General features: G+C 33.5%; 1 protein-coding gene across 26 annotated transcripts in view; it reads right to left on the bottom strand.

The window, feature by feature from the left end:
• scrib (scribble planar cell polarity protein) overlaps positions 1-18,563 on the bottom strand; it is a 125,812-nt gene that overhangs the window by 61,118 nt on the left and 46,131 nt on the right. For 19 of the 26 annotated variants that reach the window (XM_070105833.1, XM_070105834.1, XM_036361527.2 and 16 more), the window contains 4 exons: positions 15,156-15,373; positions 14,702-15,016; positions 14,496-14,578; positions 14,075-14,319 (listed from right to left, as the gene is read on the bottom strand). In XM_070105833.1, the coding sequence (XP_069961934.1) occupies positions 14,075-14,319; positions 14,496-14,578; positions 14,702-15,016; positions 15,156-15,373 (861 nt within the window). Of the gene's footprint in view, positions 1-10,397; positions 10,593-14,074; positions 14,320-14,495; positions 14,579-14,701; positions 15,017-15,155; positions 15,374-18,563 lie in introns of those variants that run through there. The other 7 variants (XM_070105847.1, XM_070105845.1, XM_070105843.1 and 4 more) reach the window with 3 other exon arrangements.

Consider the following 18,563-nt stretch of genomic DNA (forward strand, 5'->3'; position numbering starts at 1 on the left):
TTTTGTCTTTTATTCTATTTGACAAGATATTCTCACGAAAATTAGCACGAATTATTGTCTGAGACTATGCTACATTCTCTCAACAATATCAGATCGGAGCACTATAGCATATACATAGCTGCAATGCAATGTTAAGATAAAGATCTTCATAAAATATCTATTTTTCTTATTACATATAACTGTTAGACTAATGCACCTGTAAAGAACTTAATAGTTTTGGTAGTCCCGAAGTTAACGTTGTTTTTTTTTTTCTTGTTTTAAGCCAACGCTTATCATAATAATAATATATAATTTTCTTTTGTAAATTAGATTAGCTCTTTAAACATTTATTTTTAACAAATATTAGGCTAAGCAGCCATTATAGCGGTATCTGCTTTTCCGATTTTTAAAAATATATGAGTAAAGTTAAAAAAAATAGGCCTGAAAAGCTTCAACTTCTTGCGAAATTTCTAGAAAGTTTCATATAAAAAAATACATATAACTCTTTTCTGACCACCAGTGTATTAAATAATTTCACCAAAATTCATCAAAATTCGTTAAATTTGTATACATTTTTTTGTGGTTTTCATTTGTAATAGAAATAAGCGACAGCAAATCTTATTACTTCTAACATTTGATTGTTCAACAAGGGAAATCGATAAAACTTTACAACAAAAATATGCGAAAAGCAACAGTACATGGATACAACGTAGTGCAGATATTGAGATACCGATTAAATGTTGTATACATTCAAAAGACATAAAGTTTTGTCTCTTCAAGGAATAAATAAAATGCTTTATAACTTTGACCGAAATGAAATTCAAATATTATATGTAATTCACAATCTTCGCATCAACAAATTATTGCCAACAAACCACGTTAAACACAATAAATCCCAAACAAATTTTTACGCCAAGCATGTCACTTATTCTGCAATTGTGCAGAGTGAATGTCATTGTAGCGTGAATGAAGATGATCATAAATTTCGAATCGAACAACTAAACAAAGCAAGCAGCATATTGGCACGAAAATCCGATTGACTTTTACAGCAAGCAACCGCACACAACACAACAGTTCAACAACACCACAGGCCGCAACAGCCCGCGGCCGCCCAACAGGAGCTCCACGCGCCAAAGAAACAACAAAGCGAAGGATGCCATGGAGCCGGCTGCGCAGCGCAACAATCAAGTGAGTCGTAATATATAATGGGAAATATGACGAGAAGCAAATGGGAATGCTTTATTTATACAACATCACTGGCCAGCCAAGCATTGAATGGGTCGGACAGTCGGTCAGCATCCCGAGATGACGCACCGAAGACGCAAAACCATTCGAACGTGGCAGAGTTCAATGCTTGGTAAAGTACGTTGAAAAAACAGCTGGCCGGCTGTTCCATTAATGAGTGTGGTAATAGTGGCATTGAATGGACTACACGTGGCAATGCAAGAAATATTATATTAGATATTACAATATTGGAGAATATTTAATTTAACAAATGCAAGCGGGTTTGTTAAAACTAATGCGGCTTTTGTTAGTAAAAATAAAAATTAAATTAAATGTTAATTTTACGAAAAGCTAATTTAATTAGCGACTTCATTATGTGTTGTTCTTGCGTGCTCAACTGCTTTGCCCTTGAGTTTGCGCTCAGTGGATGACAGCAGAAATTCCTAAAAGGTTAATTACCTGCTACTTATAGAGTTAAACGATTACTAATTGTGCTTCTTGTTTAATTAAGTGCAAAAAATTTCATATCTGCCAGCAATTGAACTTCAATTAGACACAAACAAAAGGCAATCAAATCAATCAATAAAACAAAAGGGGAGAGAGCCAAGAGACTAGAGATAATATAAATGTAATTATGGGCTTATAACGCTATCTTGTAACTAAAACTAAAACGGTTATATGTATATAAACATACAAGTAAATACTTGAGGGAATATGTAATATTAAAATATTTTTAGTCTAAATTTATTAAGAAAATATTTAAAAAAAATGAAAGAATTTTGGTGAAAATAATCAAAACAAGAACGATCTGAAAAATATTTTTGGATGTTGTAGCTTTGGCTTAGACAATAACTAATGCCGAATTTTGTAAAGATATATTTTTAAATCAAAAAGTTTTCCATACAAGAACTGGCTTGTGAGCGGTCAGCTTGTATGGCAGCTATATGCTATAGTGGTGCCAAATCGGCAGTTTAGACAAATAAGAAGGTTCTTGGAGAGACAAGAGCTTGTGCAAAATTTGAGATATATATCTCAAAAACTGAGTGACTGAGTACTGAGTATATATACATAGACAGGTGGGCATGGCTATATCGACACTCCTTGTCACTCTGACTATTTATATTCATATATATATATAAATATAGCTGCTAGATGTTAATTTCTTGGTCATATTTTTACATAATACAAAAAATGTAACATCATGCTACTGTATGAACAGCACAATGCCACTTTAAACGATGTGACAGCCGACTTTATGTGGCAAAATCGGAAAAATATGTAAAAACCACAGAATGATTTTTATTTGGCAGAAATTTACCAAAATGCTAATTTACATAAACAAATAACTGTAAACTTGTAAGAATTTAATTGCTACATCTGATGCACACGCTCAATTTCTCTAAACGCTCTCCAGTTAGTTTTACGTCAAACAACTTAGTTAAAATGAGGTCAAGAGTAAGTAGCTATGATTATAAAATGCAAATGACAGGCTTGTAGGATAAGCAAAAGTAAGTAAATGAAATTGACGGAAGAACAAGTAAAATGCTAAACGAATTTCAGTTAACATAATTAATGACAGACATTCAAGAGTAAATTTTAGCTTGTTGCAAGAAAGACAATTTGACAAAAGTTTAATGGAAATGTTAACACAAATGAAGTGTGATTGGTGAATAAATGAGAAAGTTGGAATGTATATAATATACAAAATAGCAATGAACAATTTGTAACAGCATAACAAATTTATTACACAAATTATATATAATTTACTGAAATTTGTTTCAATGACACAAAACTTAAATTTAAATATTTGACTTGAAAAATTAGTTTTTTGCGAATTTTCCAGCTTATTTCCACTCTTTGTACATCACTCCTGTGTACCGAATGGCTAAGCTACGCACAAAATGATTAATCGTCGCAAATCTTCGCGCATTTTATTTGACAAATTACACAATAAACCGTTGAAAAGTGTCAAACAAATAAAAACAAGCACTCAAAGAAGTAGTGGCGTTAAAAATTAATGAAGAAAGTTCAACTATAGAAAACACGCAACAAAACCGAGAGTCAGAAAACAAAAATTCAAAGAAAAGCGCGAGAGAGAAAGAAAAACAGTAGTTGGAAGGTGGCAAAGCATGAAAAGAGTTGATGAAATTCGAACAGCAAACAACAAATGATGGTGAGTCAAATAAAAACAGTCAAAAGTCAAAATGCGAACAACAAAAACAAAAATAAATACAAAAACAAGACAAAACAACACAAAGTGTTACACTTAATAAATTACAATAGCAACAGCGAAAACTTGTGTATCTGACTCAGTGAATCAAAAGTTGGTCAAAAAAAAAAAAAACACACTACAAAAACAAACAATTACCAAAGTCGGAAATGTTTCGTCATCAGTTCGCTGTGCACTGACTGGGTCGCGTAGCCAATCGGGCTGCTTGACAAACCAAGGAAAAATATACAAACAAATAACTTTTGCTATCTTGCAACTAAAAAATTCCATAGATAGCATAGTACCGAAACAACAAAAAAAAACTCTTATCTATGCACCTGTATCTACTTATGTATATGACAAATTAGTATTGAGCAAAGCACTATCGTAGCTAAATTATCCAGAATTAGCAGCAACATAACTGCTTTTTATTTCGTTACATGCATAGCAGTGGCATCGATGAGTTGGCCTAATGGCAAAAAGCGCGGAAAAAGAATATGCTGAAATAGAAAATAATCACATGCAAACATACGCACATGCATACAAGTATAATATGCACACATGCTATATATACAAACTCATATATACATACGCAACAATCAAAAGCTGATAATCAAACGCTATGCAGAATGATAAACATACTTTGTATGTGTGCGTATATGTGCTCCCATAAAATATTGTAATAAACTTCAAACTGGTATAAAGTATGTATATTGAGCGCCAATCACAAAGTGTAAACAAAGATTGCGATATACCATATAAATGAGCGAATAGGGAGAGCAGGTGTATTTTGCAGAGGAAAAACCGTTGCGGCAGGAAAATGTGTTTGTATGTGTGTGATTGCACTTGAAAAGAACAGTTATAAAAATAAAGTAATTCATTACAGTGGTATAAAAAAAAATCGAAAATTATAAATTAAAGGGGATACATGGATTTTACGGCTTCAAAAAAGCAATTTTTTTAATTGTCTTATTTAATTCTATAACATCTCTAGAATATTGACCTAAATGCTCAAGTTGATCTGAGTTATAGTTTTAGAGTTACAGATCTAAAAGGATAATGGCGAATCGAACAAGCAACTAGTATAAAAACAATTAACTGACATAATCAAACACCGAATGTTGGAAATAAGAGACATATTCTCTTGTAGTGTTTTATTCAGCTACTTATATTCAAATTTTGTAAATGAAAAATTAATTTGTGCAAAATAAATATCAACCAACGAATTTTTATGGAAAAAATATCGAGATTCAAAAATCATACATGTGGTATATAGTTTATTTAAAACTTTTACTTAAATTTATATGCCACACACTATTTTCAAAAGAAAATGTATTACGTACTTTTTGTTTACAAATAATAACATATTTATAAAGAGACTGGCGAATCGAACAAGCAACTAGTATAAACTGGTATAATTTAACACACAATGAACAGTGACACGTTATACCACTTAGATGATATATTTCAATATACTATAGGCATTGATTTTATTGTTGCTTTGACAAGAAAAATTTTAACTCAAAAGTGGTAGCGAGTTGAGCAGTGGCAAATAGAAAACGGCAATTGATATACATCTATTTTGAGGCTTTATAAATGAAACAATAATTTGGACAAAATAAATATTAACAAACGATTTGATATTAATTTAAAAAATTAGTGAGTTTGAATCATCATATTTGGTATGCAGTTTGCTCAGCATTTTTGTTTAGAATTTCGGGTGTGTTTCGAATGTCACACTTTTTCCGAAATGTAGCACCGCACAATTATTCACAACTTAGTTACCTTACTCGATTTATGTTTTTTTTTCATACATATATAAATATATATATAATATAACTTGAGAAAGCACATGCATTACTCATATATCAACGCGCTTATGTATGCAAGTCTATGCCGAAACCCTATTATCGAACCTGATAACGAAATAAAACAGCTATATATGCAATAATAAATGGAGCACCTTTAATTCTAATATGATTAAGCCTTCAAATGACAGCTGTATTACACAACTTCGCTGTTTGATAATAATGCACACTTCACTAGTGAGTTACCCCTCCATTTAGTATTGACCTTGTTAGTCCACCAAGTAAATATAATAATATTTGGACTTATGCTACTAGTATTGTATATTTTTATGCGAGCAACATATGTATGTATAACTTCATATAAATTTTTATTTTATAAGAAAAAAAAATAATAATAATCACTTAATCTGCAGCCGGAAATTGATATTGAAAATGTGCTGAACTTAACGATATCATTTTGTTTATAATTACATTTAAGTATGTATACTAGTATATTTAACAAGTGACATCATTACCTTGAAAATGAGTAGTAAAGCAGTTGAGGACTAAAAAACAAAATCATTAATTTTACTTGCTTTCGCTTGCGCAAAATATTACAAATTGTACCACAACATTTGCATGGGCTTAGGGTAATACGTACATACATACACACACATATGCATTCACATAGATTTGTGCAAATGTAGAACTTTCTAATTTAGCATGTGTTTGCGTTTCTGCTAATTAAATTATATTTTTTCCAACAAAATAAAGAAAACCGTTAATTAAAAAGTGATGTGTTAAAAGTTTGTCCGTGAAACATAATAATATTTCTACACACTAATGTCGAATGTTGCAGTAATTAACATTTTATTTATTATTGTATTTTCCAACAATATTCACGCAGAAGTGAAAAAAGGCGGCCAACTAACACAAGCTTAGAGATGAAAACCTAGGCCCGTGGCCTCATAATCCTACAACAAACAACAAAACACAATAAAGTTTGCCATTTGGTGTCAATAAAACAGCGAATACATGCTGAATGTTTTTTTCAATTGCGCATGCTACGCGAAAGCGATGAAAAAATGTGGCATTAAGTGAGTCAAAAAGCCCCTTAAAGCTTGAAACCTTTTTAAGCCAACATTTAACGAAGTGCTCATGTGTGCGTGTGTGTAAAAAGTGCCGACAAGCAGTCACGTTTAATTTATTTAACGCACTTTTACAGCAATTTCCACAGCACACACACACACACACACACTCCCCAAAAGAGGCCACGCTTTTAGAGCCGTTTAAGGCGAATCAATAATTCAGTAAAGAGGAAAATTGCTGAGCATAAAAAATAGATTTTGCCAACGCAAATGTGTACGTACGGGTATTTAATTTCCATTAGAAATGTGTTAAAATTAAGTTAATGGAAAATTAAAAAAATTGCAAAAAATTTCGAAATTATATTATCAGCGCTTGGTGCTATTTTAAAGCTTTTACGCATCCCAGCATTTTTCACAGTAGCTATGCTTGTAATTCGAGTACAGAAAACATAATAGTGTACGGTACTTTGTAGAGTTTTGCGCACAAAATGAAGAGTAGACCAACAAATTGGCTGACAAAAGCAGAGTAAGTAAATATTTTAGTGAGCGAAAAATAAAGGTCATCGATTGGTTTAAAAATATGACAAACTAAACACACACATACCTACTATACTACATATATAGGTATATACTCATACACACACCCATATATGTATATATACAACCATATATGTGGCAAGTGATTGCTGTTCAAACAAGTTCAGTGCAAATATGCTTTTATGATCTTTTTAACATCATTTCTCATCTCCTTTTGGTTGCTTGTGAAGGATGCAATCTACTGGTATTGTGCGTTTCCTTCTGCAATAACTCTGCTATTTCCTTCCGCTTAAAACCCAAAGCTGTAGCAATAAAATCGCAAGCACACATCTCTTTATCTCCTCTTTTCAATTTCAGTGTGCATTTCTGTGGGTGTGTGCGCTGGCATAAAAATACACCAAGACTGCCGAAATAGTAGAAACCTTGAGGTTATCAAAAATTGTTAAATCCACAAGATCAACAAAAATGAGCTTGATATGTATCGCAGAAACACACACACACATATATATACAAATGTGCATGCTGGTGTTGCAATCAAGTGTGTAATGCAACAACATCGACGGGTTGAAAATATTCTCACTTATACATATGTATATGTATGTATGTATATACATATGTAGTATATCATATGAGTATACGATATAAACACAAATCCCATTCTAAATCAACGTCTCCAATCGCCTAAAGGGTTTTGCCACAAAATACATGGGTGTGTATGACGACAGTGAATGAAGATATGTTATGTATTAACTCTTCAGTCACAGCTGCTAGTTAGAAATGGAAAAAAATATTGCTTCGTCTCGAAGTACAACTAGTCGTGTTATCAGTTATGAGATTTTTAGGATATGAGAAATTTTTGGGATAACATTGTTTTCTTAATCGAAAACAGATAAATGTATCGATTTAGACAGAAAAAATTAGAGATTTTACTACACAGTTCAGTTAGGTGATTTTTGTAAAGTCAAAGGTGTTTGTGATCAAACCGTTTTCGTAACAAAAATTATTAAATTGATCAATTTCGATTAATGCAAAAAAAAATGGAGACATTCGATTGACAGTTAGGGGATTTTCGGAATATGGGAGATTTTGAACAATTTTAAGCAAACACCGATAAATATATCGTTTACGATTTATACAGAAAAAATTAGATATTTTCGGATAACATTTAAAAGATTTTCGAGATTTGAGAAATTTTTGAAATCAACTGTTTTCCAACCAACAACCGATATATATATCGGCTTTTAATTTACTCTAAAACAAGAAAAACGTAAACTTCGATTTTTACCTAAGCTATAATACCCTTCACAAATACAAAAGGTTCCTTAGAATGTATGCAGCTATATGCTACTCTGATTCGATCTGAACAATTTCTTTGGAGATTGCACAGTTGCCTTGAACAATGACCCGTTTCAAATTTCGTGAAGATATATCGTCAAATGAAAAAGTTTTCCAAGCTAGCATTTGGCAGCTATATGCTATAGTGGTCCGATATCGGCCATTCCAACAAATGAGCAACTTGTTGTTGAGAAACGGTCATATGCTAAATTTAAGATGGATATCTTAAAAACTGAGAGAATAGTTCGCGTATATACAGACATACGGACGGACAGAAAAACAGCCAAACAGACAGACGGACATCAACTCAGCTCATGCTGATAACTTATACATTTTATAGGGTTTCCGACGTTTCCTTCTGGGTGTTACAAACTTCGTGGCAAACTTAATATTCGGATATCAGTTAGGAGATTTTTAAAAATTAAAAATGCTTTGTGATCAACCCATCTGCGTAATCCAAAGCCGATTCATTTATCAATTTCGTTTTTAACCAAAAACATTAGAGACTTTCGGATGTCAGTTAGAAAACTTTCAATATGTGAGAGATGTTGATGCCCAATTTTTTTTCTTAACCAAAAACCGATAAATATATTGATTTCAAGTTAGTTTAAAAAATCAAAGTTATTCGGATATCAGTTAGGTGACTTTTGAAAAGTGAAAATTTTAATATAAATAAAATGATCAAATCGATTGCTTAATAAAAATTAATAAATGTAACGATTTTAATTTAGACAGAATAAAATCGGGAATTTTCGGACCAACGAAGAATCTTATAGTCAGCTTGAAACGTCTAATTGTATTTCTTCATTACATACCAGAACTTAAGTTAAACACGCAAATTTTGCTTTCGAAAGTTCTACGGACTAAACAGCTTTATAAAAAAAAACACTTCATTGACAAAATACAGCTTCATTCAAAAATATGTTTTTTTAGCAAAATTTTGATCGCCGCCACACTAGTGCCAACAAAACTGCTAAATACAAATTCCCACGCCAGGAAACTCGCTCACTTTTTGGGATTTATTACTACGGGGAATGCGTATGAACATATCGCAATGCAATGGCAATCGCATATTGTTTGCTTTGCTTGTGCAACCAACCAATAAGGCAGTATGTACTATGCATGCAAATAAAATTTGCGAATAAGAAAATAATCCGAACGAAAAAAGATTGCGGAAGTTGAAAAAAACGTAGGAGCCCTTGCGGAGCAACAGACGTCGCCCACGCAGAAAGAATGAAAAAAAATAACAAAAAATAAGTAAATAAATAAGCAGGAACTACTACTCAACAAGATGGAATCGGAAAGTAAAATACAAATCGCTATTGGCTCCTTGCCACAAATGCGTGGAATAACGAATGAACGAGTTCGAGTTGGTGCAGCAACTTTTTCACCATTATTTATTGTTGTATTTGTTAAAGTTAAACAAGTGAATCCACTTTTGCGCTAAGAATTCGGATTTTACTCGATGCGCCGCGCCGCGCTGCGCCACTTCTTTTCCCCCCCGGTGCTTTTGTAAGTAACTAAATACGTACTTGCTGCACTTTCCTGCTTGCCTGTTTGCTTTCTTTGGTATAAATTGCAAATGCAAATAAAATGCAACAAATTACGCCAAGAAAAAGAAAAAACGCAGCGTACTCGGCGCAAAGCCACGTAACTCCAGTAGCAGCAGCGACGAGCAGCGCAGCCGGACGAAGGGCGCAGCAGGAATACAAATTGACGTGAAAGAACTTCAAGCAAAGAATGCGAACTGCTTAAAATTTGCGCAATCAACTTTAATGCAGTCGATGGATAAGAGATAATACACACACACACACCACACACACACCCACAGATACACGAGCGCAAGGGAAGCGCAATGTTTTGAGTGTTGAAAAAATGCGCGAATTAACAGAAGCAAATGAACGCGTAATTCAGCTGTAGCGCGTGCTGTGCTATGCCTCCGGAATCGCTCCGCGCGGTGCTACAGGGAGTATGAGTAATGCGCGTTTGTAGGTGTTTATTTTTGTTGTTTTATTTGCTTTTTTCTACTTTCTTTTGTATGGCTCCCTAAGTACAACGTAGGCACTTCTTTAGACGCGGCTTTAAGCAGTGCTCACGGCGCAAATTTGTCTTTATCTGCGGTCGCTGACGCAACTACGACACACAACGCCACCGCAAGTGCTCGCTACACAACTTCAGCTTCAACCGCCTATCTGTGAGGTGTTCGCCAGCTTTTTTTTCCCCCATATGTTTTTGTACTTGTTTCAGTTAAGTTTTTGTTTGTTTTCGCTTTATGGCTTTCTTCTGCTTTTAACCGAATTATTTACAGAATGACAGTCACACGTTGAGGTGTCATAGAAATAGTTAAGTCTGCGACGTAAATGTCTGCCGATAAAATAGCGGTAAAGCGTATGCAGCTCTTTGTCCCGACAAGTGTAGTGCTTATGAATAACTGAAATGAGCCAGTGTAGCTAGAGCACTTGCAGCTCATACCGCGCACACACACACACGCCGCCGTACAGCGACCCTACAAGCGCGCAAGCAACTGCACACACACACACACACTCGCAAGTGCAAAAGCGCCGGTGTGTTGCTCTTTTAGCGGCGCGCTCAGCACATTCAGTTATGAGTGTGTGTGTGTGTCTTCACCCGCGCTGCTGACCCCGCTATCGATATATTGCCACACACACACACACATACACTGGCGCTCATGTGTGTTTGAGGCTTGCGACAAATTCTGCATATGGGTCGAAATAACGGGCCTCTCAACGTCGTGCTACCAATCCATCTACCGCTTTGTGAGTGTGTGTGTGTGTATACTGTTGTTGTTGTTAGCAGTAGCGGTGCGCTGGAGAGTGAATAATGTTTACTGCTCCACTTGTGCAGCGCAAAAGTCCAAAAATAGCAACAACACACAGTTCTCAAAACAAAACTTTATGTGCCGATAGGCAGTGGGCGACGCGCGGCGGGCAAGCGGTCGGTGTTGGGCAAAAATAAGATTGCCTCAAGCAGGTGTAGTGCACAATTATTTCATACTGAGGCTTCTGAGCGTGAGTACCGAGCGTTCAAATTTAATTTGCTGCTAATATTAAAAATGTGTGTACCATATATACCATACATATATAGATATGTTTGTAGATAAATACACAGAACTGTAGAACAGGTCTTATCACTACTCATTATGTGCGAATATACAAACATATGTACATGTGTATATACGCGGTGTATTTATGTGCTCATTTGTTCATTTAGCGTAATCACAGTTTTGAGAATTTTTCCAAAGAAGGTGAGAGATCGCCTACCCCACCTCGCCACCCGCCCCCCTGCAACATTCTATTACCATTTGTGCTGTGCGCGTCTCTACGTGATATACATATTTTTGTGGCTACTCCGACTCAGCTAATGAAATCGAAAGGCCCGACGACGACATCAGGCTGCCACTGCACGTTTTCCAAATAAAAATTAGATCATTCTTCTAGTTTTTGTTTGATTTTCTCTTTTTCGTTTTTGTTTTCGTTTTTTTTTTTTTGTCAGCCAGCGCGATTTCAATGGCACAAAAACAAAAAATACCGTAAATGTAATCAAAACTCGTAGGCTTTTTATTTTGACTTGCTTATCATCAGGCGATTACCAGTCAGTAGCTAGTCGCATAGTTGTCCAGGGCATCGTATTGTCGTTTCATTGTCTTGGGAGTGAAGTAAAACTCGCTTTAACGCATTGTCAACATTATTTCGGCTCGTACGTGAGGAGATTAATTTTCACAGTAGTTGGCAAATCCAAACAGAGAGCTCACCTCGTACTCGTAATTATGGCTTTTGTTTGTTTTAGCAATTAGACGAAAGTTGTGAAGTAACATATTGACACAGAAAACAAATAAACAAAAGCAACTACAACAATTCACCAAAAATTGGCTTGGGCACAAATGCATTGCAACAATGTGACGCAATAAGTTCAAGCTACGAAAAATAAGACTATTTATAATAATGCAAGCAGTGACGCGCTGAAAAAATTATTTTTACTTGCGGAAAAAGTTCACTTTTCATGCAAGCAGTTTGATTGGAAAATATTTTTCGCATTTAAATTGCAGGCAATTGATTGACTTTGTAATGCTTTTGTGCGGCATGGTTAGCTGAAAGCTTGCTCTTCTATTTTAAGAATAATTAAAAAAAAAAAACATTTTTGTAACATTGTATAATTAATTTCTAATATAATTTTGAATAAAAAATAACGTGTAATGGTGCTACATATTTTAGTTAGAATTATTCAATCCCAGATTTTATAATTAGTAGAGAAATTAATTTTTAAGTGGCACACTTAGTGTGAAATTTCGAGAAACATCATTTTTTGCATATTTCAATAGGTCAGACTAAAATTAAAAAAAATAAAACTTGTGTTTTAGTTACAGTTTTCTAAAGTCGAAAGCCAAGTTTAATCAGCTTAGCTTAATCATCTTTAAATGATTTTTATGAAATAGCATTTTTCTGCAGTTGTAACTCGAAGACAAATCATTCTATCGCTTTGATTTTTTTTTCCTTCTTACTTTAGATGTATGCATTTCTCCGTACCTCTGTATTTGTAATGTAATTTGACGGACCAAAAGTCATCTCATCTTTAAGCTAAATTCGACATTTTTTTACGTCTTGCAGAAAAAATTGCAAAAACCAACTTTTTAGGGTAGTCACATTAGGTGCTGCTCATATGTTTCAGATTTTATGAACTTCTATAGTGAAAATTTTTCTATCCGCAATCTGTGTTGTATATCTCAATTTTTTTGTAAATACATACGTTAGCTATAAGAAATGAGTTAAAACAAAAAAAAACTTAAGGAATACAATATTTTAAGAATTTAATAATAAATCTGCTATGGAAAAGTCTAACAAAACTTTTCAACAACTTTCCATTCTAAACTTTGACATAACACTCATTTTTCATGGCTGAGGTATCTTTATCATTTCTTCCGAGTTTTTCGATCTTAAACTTCACTATTCAAAAAGTTGACAGATATTAATACCTATTTAATCCCGTTTTTTAGCTTTATAAGAGCCCTTCTTACACTCTACACTTTTTTCTTAGATTAAATTAAAGTACAAAACTACACTGACTGCCGATTTGGTACAATATTTTATTAACTCTATTACTATCCTACCTTTTTGGTCGTCCACCACTATTCGAGACTTTCCAAATACGACTTTCATAAAATTTTAGAAATTATTTTTCAGTCAATATTTACTTTGTTTTAAAGTAAAGGAGTATGTTTTCGTTTAGCATACTTACACTAATGACATAACTCCAAGCTTAACCCAAATTAACCTTAATCTTAACTTAATCTGAATATAAGGAAAAGGGCAGTGCCTTAAATGGGATAATGTCAAATTAACATTATAAATTAAAAATAAATAAATTTCCAATTTTTTAATGGATATTAAATAAATTATTTGTAATTTTTTCGAGAATAACTACTAACTGGTAACTAACTGGTCAACACTATGCGAAAAATATTGCGCAGGAGAACAAACTATATATCTGAATATTTTCTGCATACATTCTGAAGAATACATTATTTTTACACCATTACATACATACATTATTTTTATACCTGTAGATTTTGAATTTGCTGTTGAACTAACATTTAAAAAACGTCAAAGGCACATTTCACAACCTAATCTATTGATTTATCGATTGTTTTGCGTTGAGAAATGCGCGAATTCGTCACTAATTAACTTACATACTCGTATGTAGATGCGTACACATATACTTACATATAAAATACGCTTGAAAATACTATATACATATGTAAGTAGTATATACATAGTACTGATTAAGATTTAAAAAGAGCTTCAAAAATTAAGACATTCGACACATGTTGAGGAAATATTAATTTTTTTTTTTTTGAAATTTAGCAAAGAAATGAAATTGGACTTGCGAAATGTACTCACCATCAAGTAATTGTCCTGCTGGCAGTGGACCAGGCACCGTTGGCGGTGGTATGGGTGAAATTGGTGCGGCAAAAGGTTGTTGTTCACTCTGCTCAGCAGCCTCGTTTTCTTGAATGGGCGATTGAACTGGAGCCAGCTGTGACGTTTTCTTTTCTTGATTCAAAGCGTTAGCGAGAATTTCACTTGACTTTTTATCGGTGAGATTATGTTGCACACGTTTGTTTTTCAAATGGTGCGGGGTGTCGCTGCAGATATCAAATAAAAAATATTGTGTATAAGAAATAACAGATTAACTAAATGTATGTTGCAGTTCTTTAATAAGAGCTCTTTAATTAACCACAGCAATTAATTACAACAAAAGTGTAGTGAAATCACACAAAATCAACAGTTGTATACGTATAATTAAAAAGTACCCCCTTACCGTCTGTGCAATTTCATTGGCCGCTTGTAGAAGTCATCATCTTCGCCCTCAACTTGAAAGCCCACACGCCTTTCAGCTTCATCCTGTAAATTAACAGCAAAAACAAAGTTCACACTGTTAGTTTCATTCGAATTCGAAATGTTATGTTTAAAGCACGTAACGGTTAACAGCTGAGTAACTTGCAAACGGTTTGTGTCTACACTTACAAAGTCTTCCTCTTCCTCGTCGCCAGTAACGCACGCTGCCGCTGTTACTGCTGCTGCGGCCACTACTACAGCGGCGTTGCCATGTTCAGGCGCAACACTTGCAATCGGTTCATGTACTGTTACAGCGTTAATCGCGGACTGTTGTTGTGTGCCCGCTGTCTGTGCAATAATCGGCTGTGGCGCGAAAGAAATTGCTGTTGTTGGCGGCTGCTGTTGATGATTCTCATAGATGGGTTTTGTCTCTGCTATATTCTCTACTATGGTGGAATTAGCGCCGATTCGGGCAGTGCCGCTAACAGCGAACTTTGATGATGCCTGCAAATAAAGTTGATAAATGGTAAATGATGAAAAGTTTAGTTTTGTTCAAAGCTTATCGGCTGAGTTGAAAATAATAAGCTGTCGTAATATAAAAGTTTAAATTCCATTGCTACAATATGCATATCAGTATACTTACTTCTTCGGAGACTGTATCCAAATTGCCGTCATCCGGTCGACTGCGATCTTTGGCAAAAAGTTTATGCGCTTTTGCCTTCAGCTCCTTGGGATGTGGTGTATTTTGTCTGACAAACGGTGTGTCCTTCTCCTGTGTGGATTCTTCAGAGAATTTAACGGAATGTGTTCTTGAAGCTTCACGCTCCTCCCAGCCATCCGAATCGGTTTCAAGTTCGCGTGCTAAGTTTAAAAGTACAGAAGTTTTGTAAAAATATTATTGCAATAGGTATTTTTACGAACATATGACAGTAGGTATATATTTATGATAATTCAAAATTATTGCTATGCTTGCAATGGTTAAATACAGTAGTAATGTTGAACATTTTTCATGTTCTGAGCATGCTTCGCTAATTTACAGCTTAAGCATTCTAAGTTCACAATAATGAAATGTCTTTCGGAGTAAATATTTTATAGTTAGTACTAATTATCAGTCTTGCAATACTAGTAACAACTGCTGTTAACGGCATTCTATTTAATTTAGTGACTCGACATAATTATGGGTAATATTGCTTAAAGAAGTAGTTATATATTGTATATTCAACATAATAAACATATGTATTAGTTATATAGTAAGGTCCGTTATTTTTATAAGTATTGCTAGATAGGTTATTTATAAAATGACATTATTAAAATAAAAATAATTCTAGTGTGAAAAATGGAAATTTGTCAGCGCTTTAGGCACGTTCCAAAACAATTTAGAACCGGAGAACAGCTAATTCATGTAAAATACTACAATTTTAAAGGCATAACTAAAATTTCTAATATGCTAAGCAGCTGATTACTTTACTAGGATAGAAACTCAAATGTAAAAAAAATTACAAATATGCTAAAAGCGGGAATTTTCGGTTCTTTGCTGAACTTAAGCTAATTTCAACAAGATCAGCTTCTAGGAAGGTAGTAATTTTAAATGAGTTAGACGATTTTTTAATCAGAACACGAAAAATTACATCGAACTTAAAAAATAAATTGAGTATAGACGAGGGCGTCGACACCAAAACCGTATGTATAATCACTATAAAAAAGACCATATTTATCGGGTGTAAATGAGGAAGGCTACTTGATTATAGTTGCCGGTGTACCTGCGATGTATACTATAGTCGGATTATATTTTACGGAAGGCTACTTTACTTGAAAACGCAGATAACAACCCTGTGTTTACATTTTTGCCAAACACTGTTCAAAGTATTTGACAGCATTGCTTAAATTATTTTTCCGGCCAAACCGGGCTGAATGGTCAGCTAAGTTTAAACAAAATTATTACAATTATAAAAAGTAATTTAATCATATTAATTTATCAATAGACAATACAGATTTAAAAAAAAATATTGCACAAAGAAAAACTCTGAAAGTTGCTTCAAACTTGATAAATTATCGTAAATAAATAAAAACTAAATATATTCTCTTTAAAGATATTCAATACTAGGTTCCACTATAAAAAGGGTTGATAGTAATCGAAACTATATACAAGTAGTCGTTATCCACACGTAATGTATATTTTGGTATACTTGTGCTGTTGTTGAATGGCAACTATACTGACGCTTTTATATCTCATATGGGTGTTAGAGTAAAGTTTAGATGTTTCACTGCATTTTATAAGCGATTGAATTGGCGGAGAAATTAAAGTAGCATTTAGAAGATTGTAGTCGGTATAAGACATGGTAACGAGCAGTTGATTGATTTCGAGGAAAACACCGAACTCAAACTATTTTATGGTTCAAAAATCGAGAAGAGTTGGAATTTGGACATTTGAAGGTTAATAAGATACTATATTTGTTTTTTTTTTTTGTTGACAGCAGTGAAGTAACTTCCAAATTTATCACATATTAACTTTAAATGAAGCAGCTTTTACATAAATTAAAAAATTTCGTAGTATTAGTAGATACATATGTACATATGTACCTTCATACATTTCATAAAAAACGTAACACTTGTGCATTCCAAAGGAACACTTGTGCCAACTAAAGAAAATTACTGTCATATATATATATATATATATATATATACATACATATGTAGAGGTATGTATTAGCATGAAAATTGCTGTGACCTATTGTTCTACTTCTAATTTTTTTATTATTCAATTAAATTATGCGTTACTCACGGCACTCTTGGTGCTAGAATGAAGATTTATGTAAATATTATTATTATGCTTAGCGTGAATAAACTGTTACCAGCGCCCATATAATATTAATATAGACGACGCTCATACCTAAGCAATGACAACAAAATTTTACTTAGATATACCATATACAAACATACATACTCGCATGTAGATCGAAGGTTGACTACGTTTGTGTATAAGACAGTACATAAGTAGATATATACATAAGTGCCTAAGTACGCATGAGAATGTACATAAGCTATGTAGATATATAATGGCAACAATAGTAATAGCACACGAGGCAAAGTTAACGTAGATAATTTGAGCTTAACAAAATATTATTACTTAGTTATAACAAGCAGCGTACATGTCTGCTGCGTTTGCACCATAGTAACACACTCTATGTACGAATAGCTGGGCATAGTAGAAACGGCCAAACAAAAATTCATAGTTTACAGTGTAAAAAGATTGTAAAGGATAATAATGATAATTGAAAAATTAAATATAAATAAAATGTATGCTGAAAATATTAGCACAAATAGCTTACAATGTATTCAGTAAATACGTAATTTTTCCCCCTACTTTAGTGTACGCCTATGGTTGAATTAGACTTTAGAAGATAACAATTAGACGAGAACGTAAAATGTCGCTGAATATAATTTGTTATTAATTAACAACTGAGAAAATAAATGTTTTGGATAAATATTTATTAGGTTAAGCAAAGTCTATAATATGTACTTTTGGCATGACAGCTCGCTGTGTGGAAGCCGTTGCATCTAACCGCTTTCATAAGTTAATACATACAACTTATATAGTATATAATAACAGATTTGTAGCGCTGAACACAGATATTTGTATAGAGATCACTAAAAACAGTTTTTTGCTGCTGTTAATTTGCTTTAGATACATCCAAACATGAGAACAAGTTTAAACTACGTGTTGCAAAACACATTTCTCTAACCAAATGCATTAGAACATTGTAATATATTATATTAAGTGTTTATATACATTTGCAGGTCAGAAAAACCGCGTTTTGGTTTTGTGTATTAAGAGGTACTTTATTTAATAAATAAATAAAATAAAAAGTACATTTACGGAATTTAATGTACTTCAATAGTCGGCGATTCATTTTGAAAAATTTTGGATTCTCTTAATTCCATAGCCGAACTCCTGGAAGACCTAAAAACGGTATCTGACGGTGGATAGATTTTGTCTACTTTAAGTTTTCTCAAAGCCAAAATTGAAAAAAAAATATTATTACAATAGGTA

The sequence above is a fragment of the Bactrocera oleae genome, chromosome 2 (genome assembly GCF_042242935.1).
Source record: "Bactrocera oleae isolate idBacOlea1 chromosome 2, idBacOlea1, whole genome shotgun sequence".
NCBI lineage: Eukaryota > Metazoa > Arthropoda > Insecta > Diptera > Tephritidae > Bactrocera > Bactrocera oleae.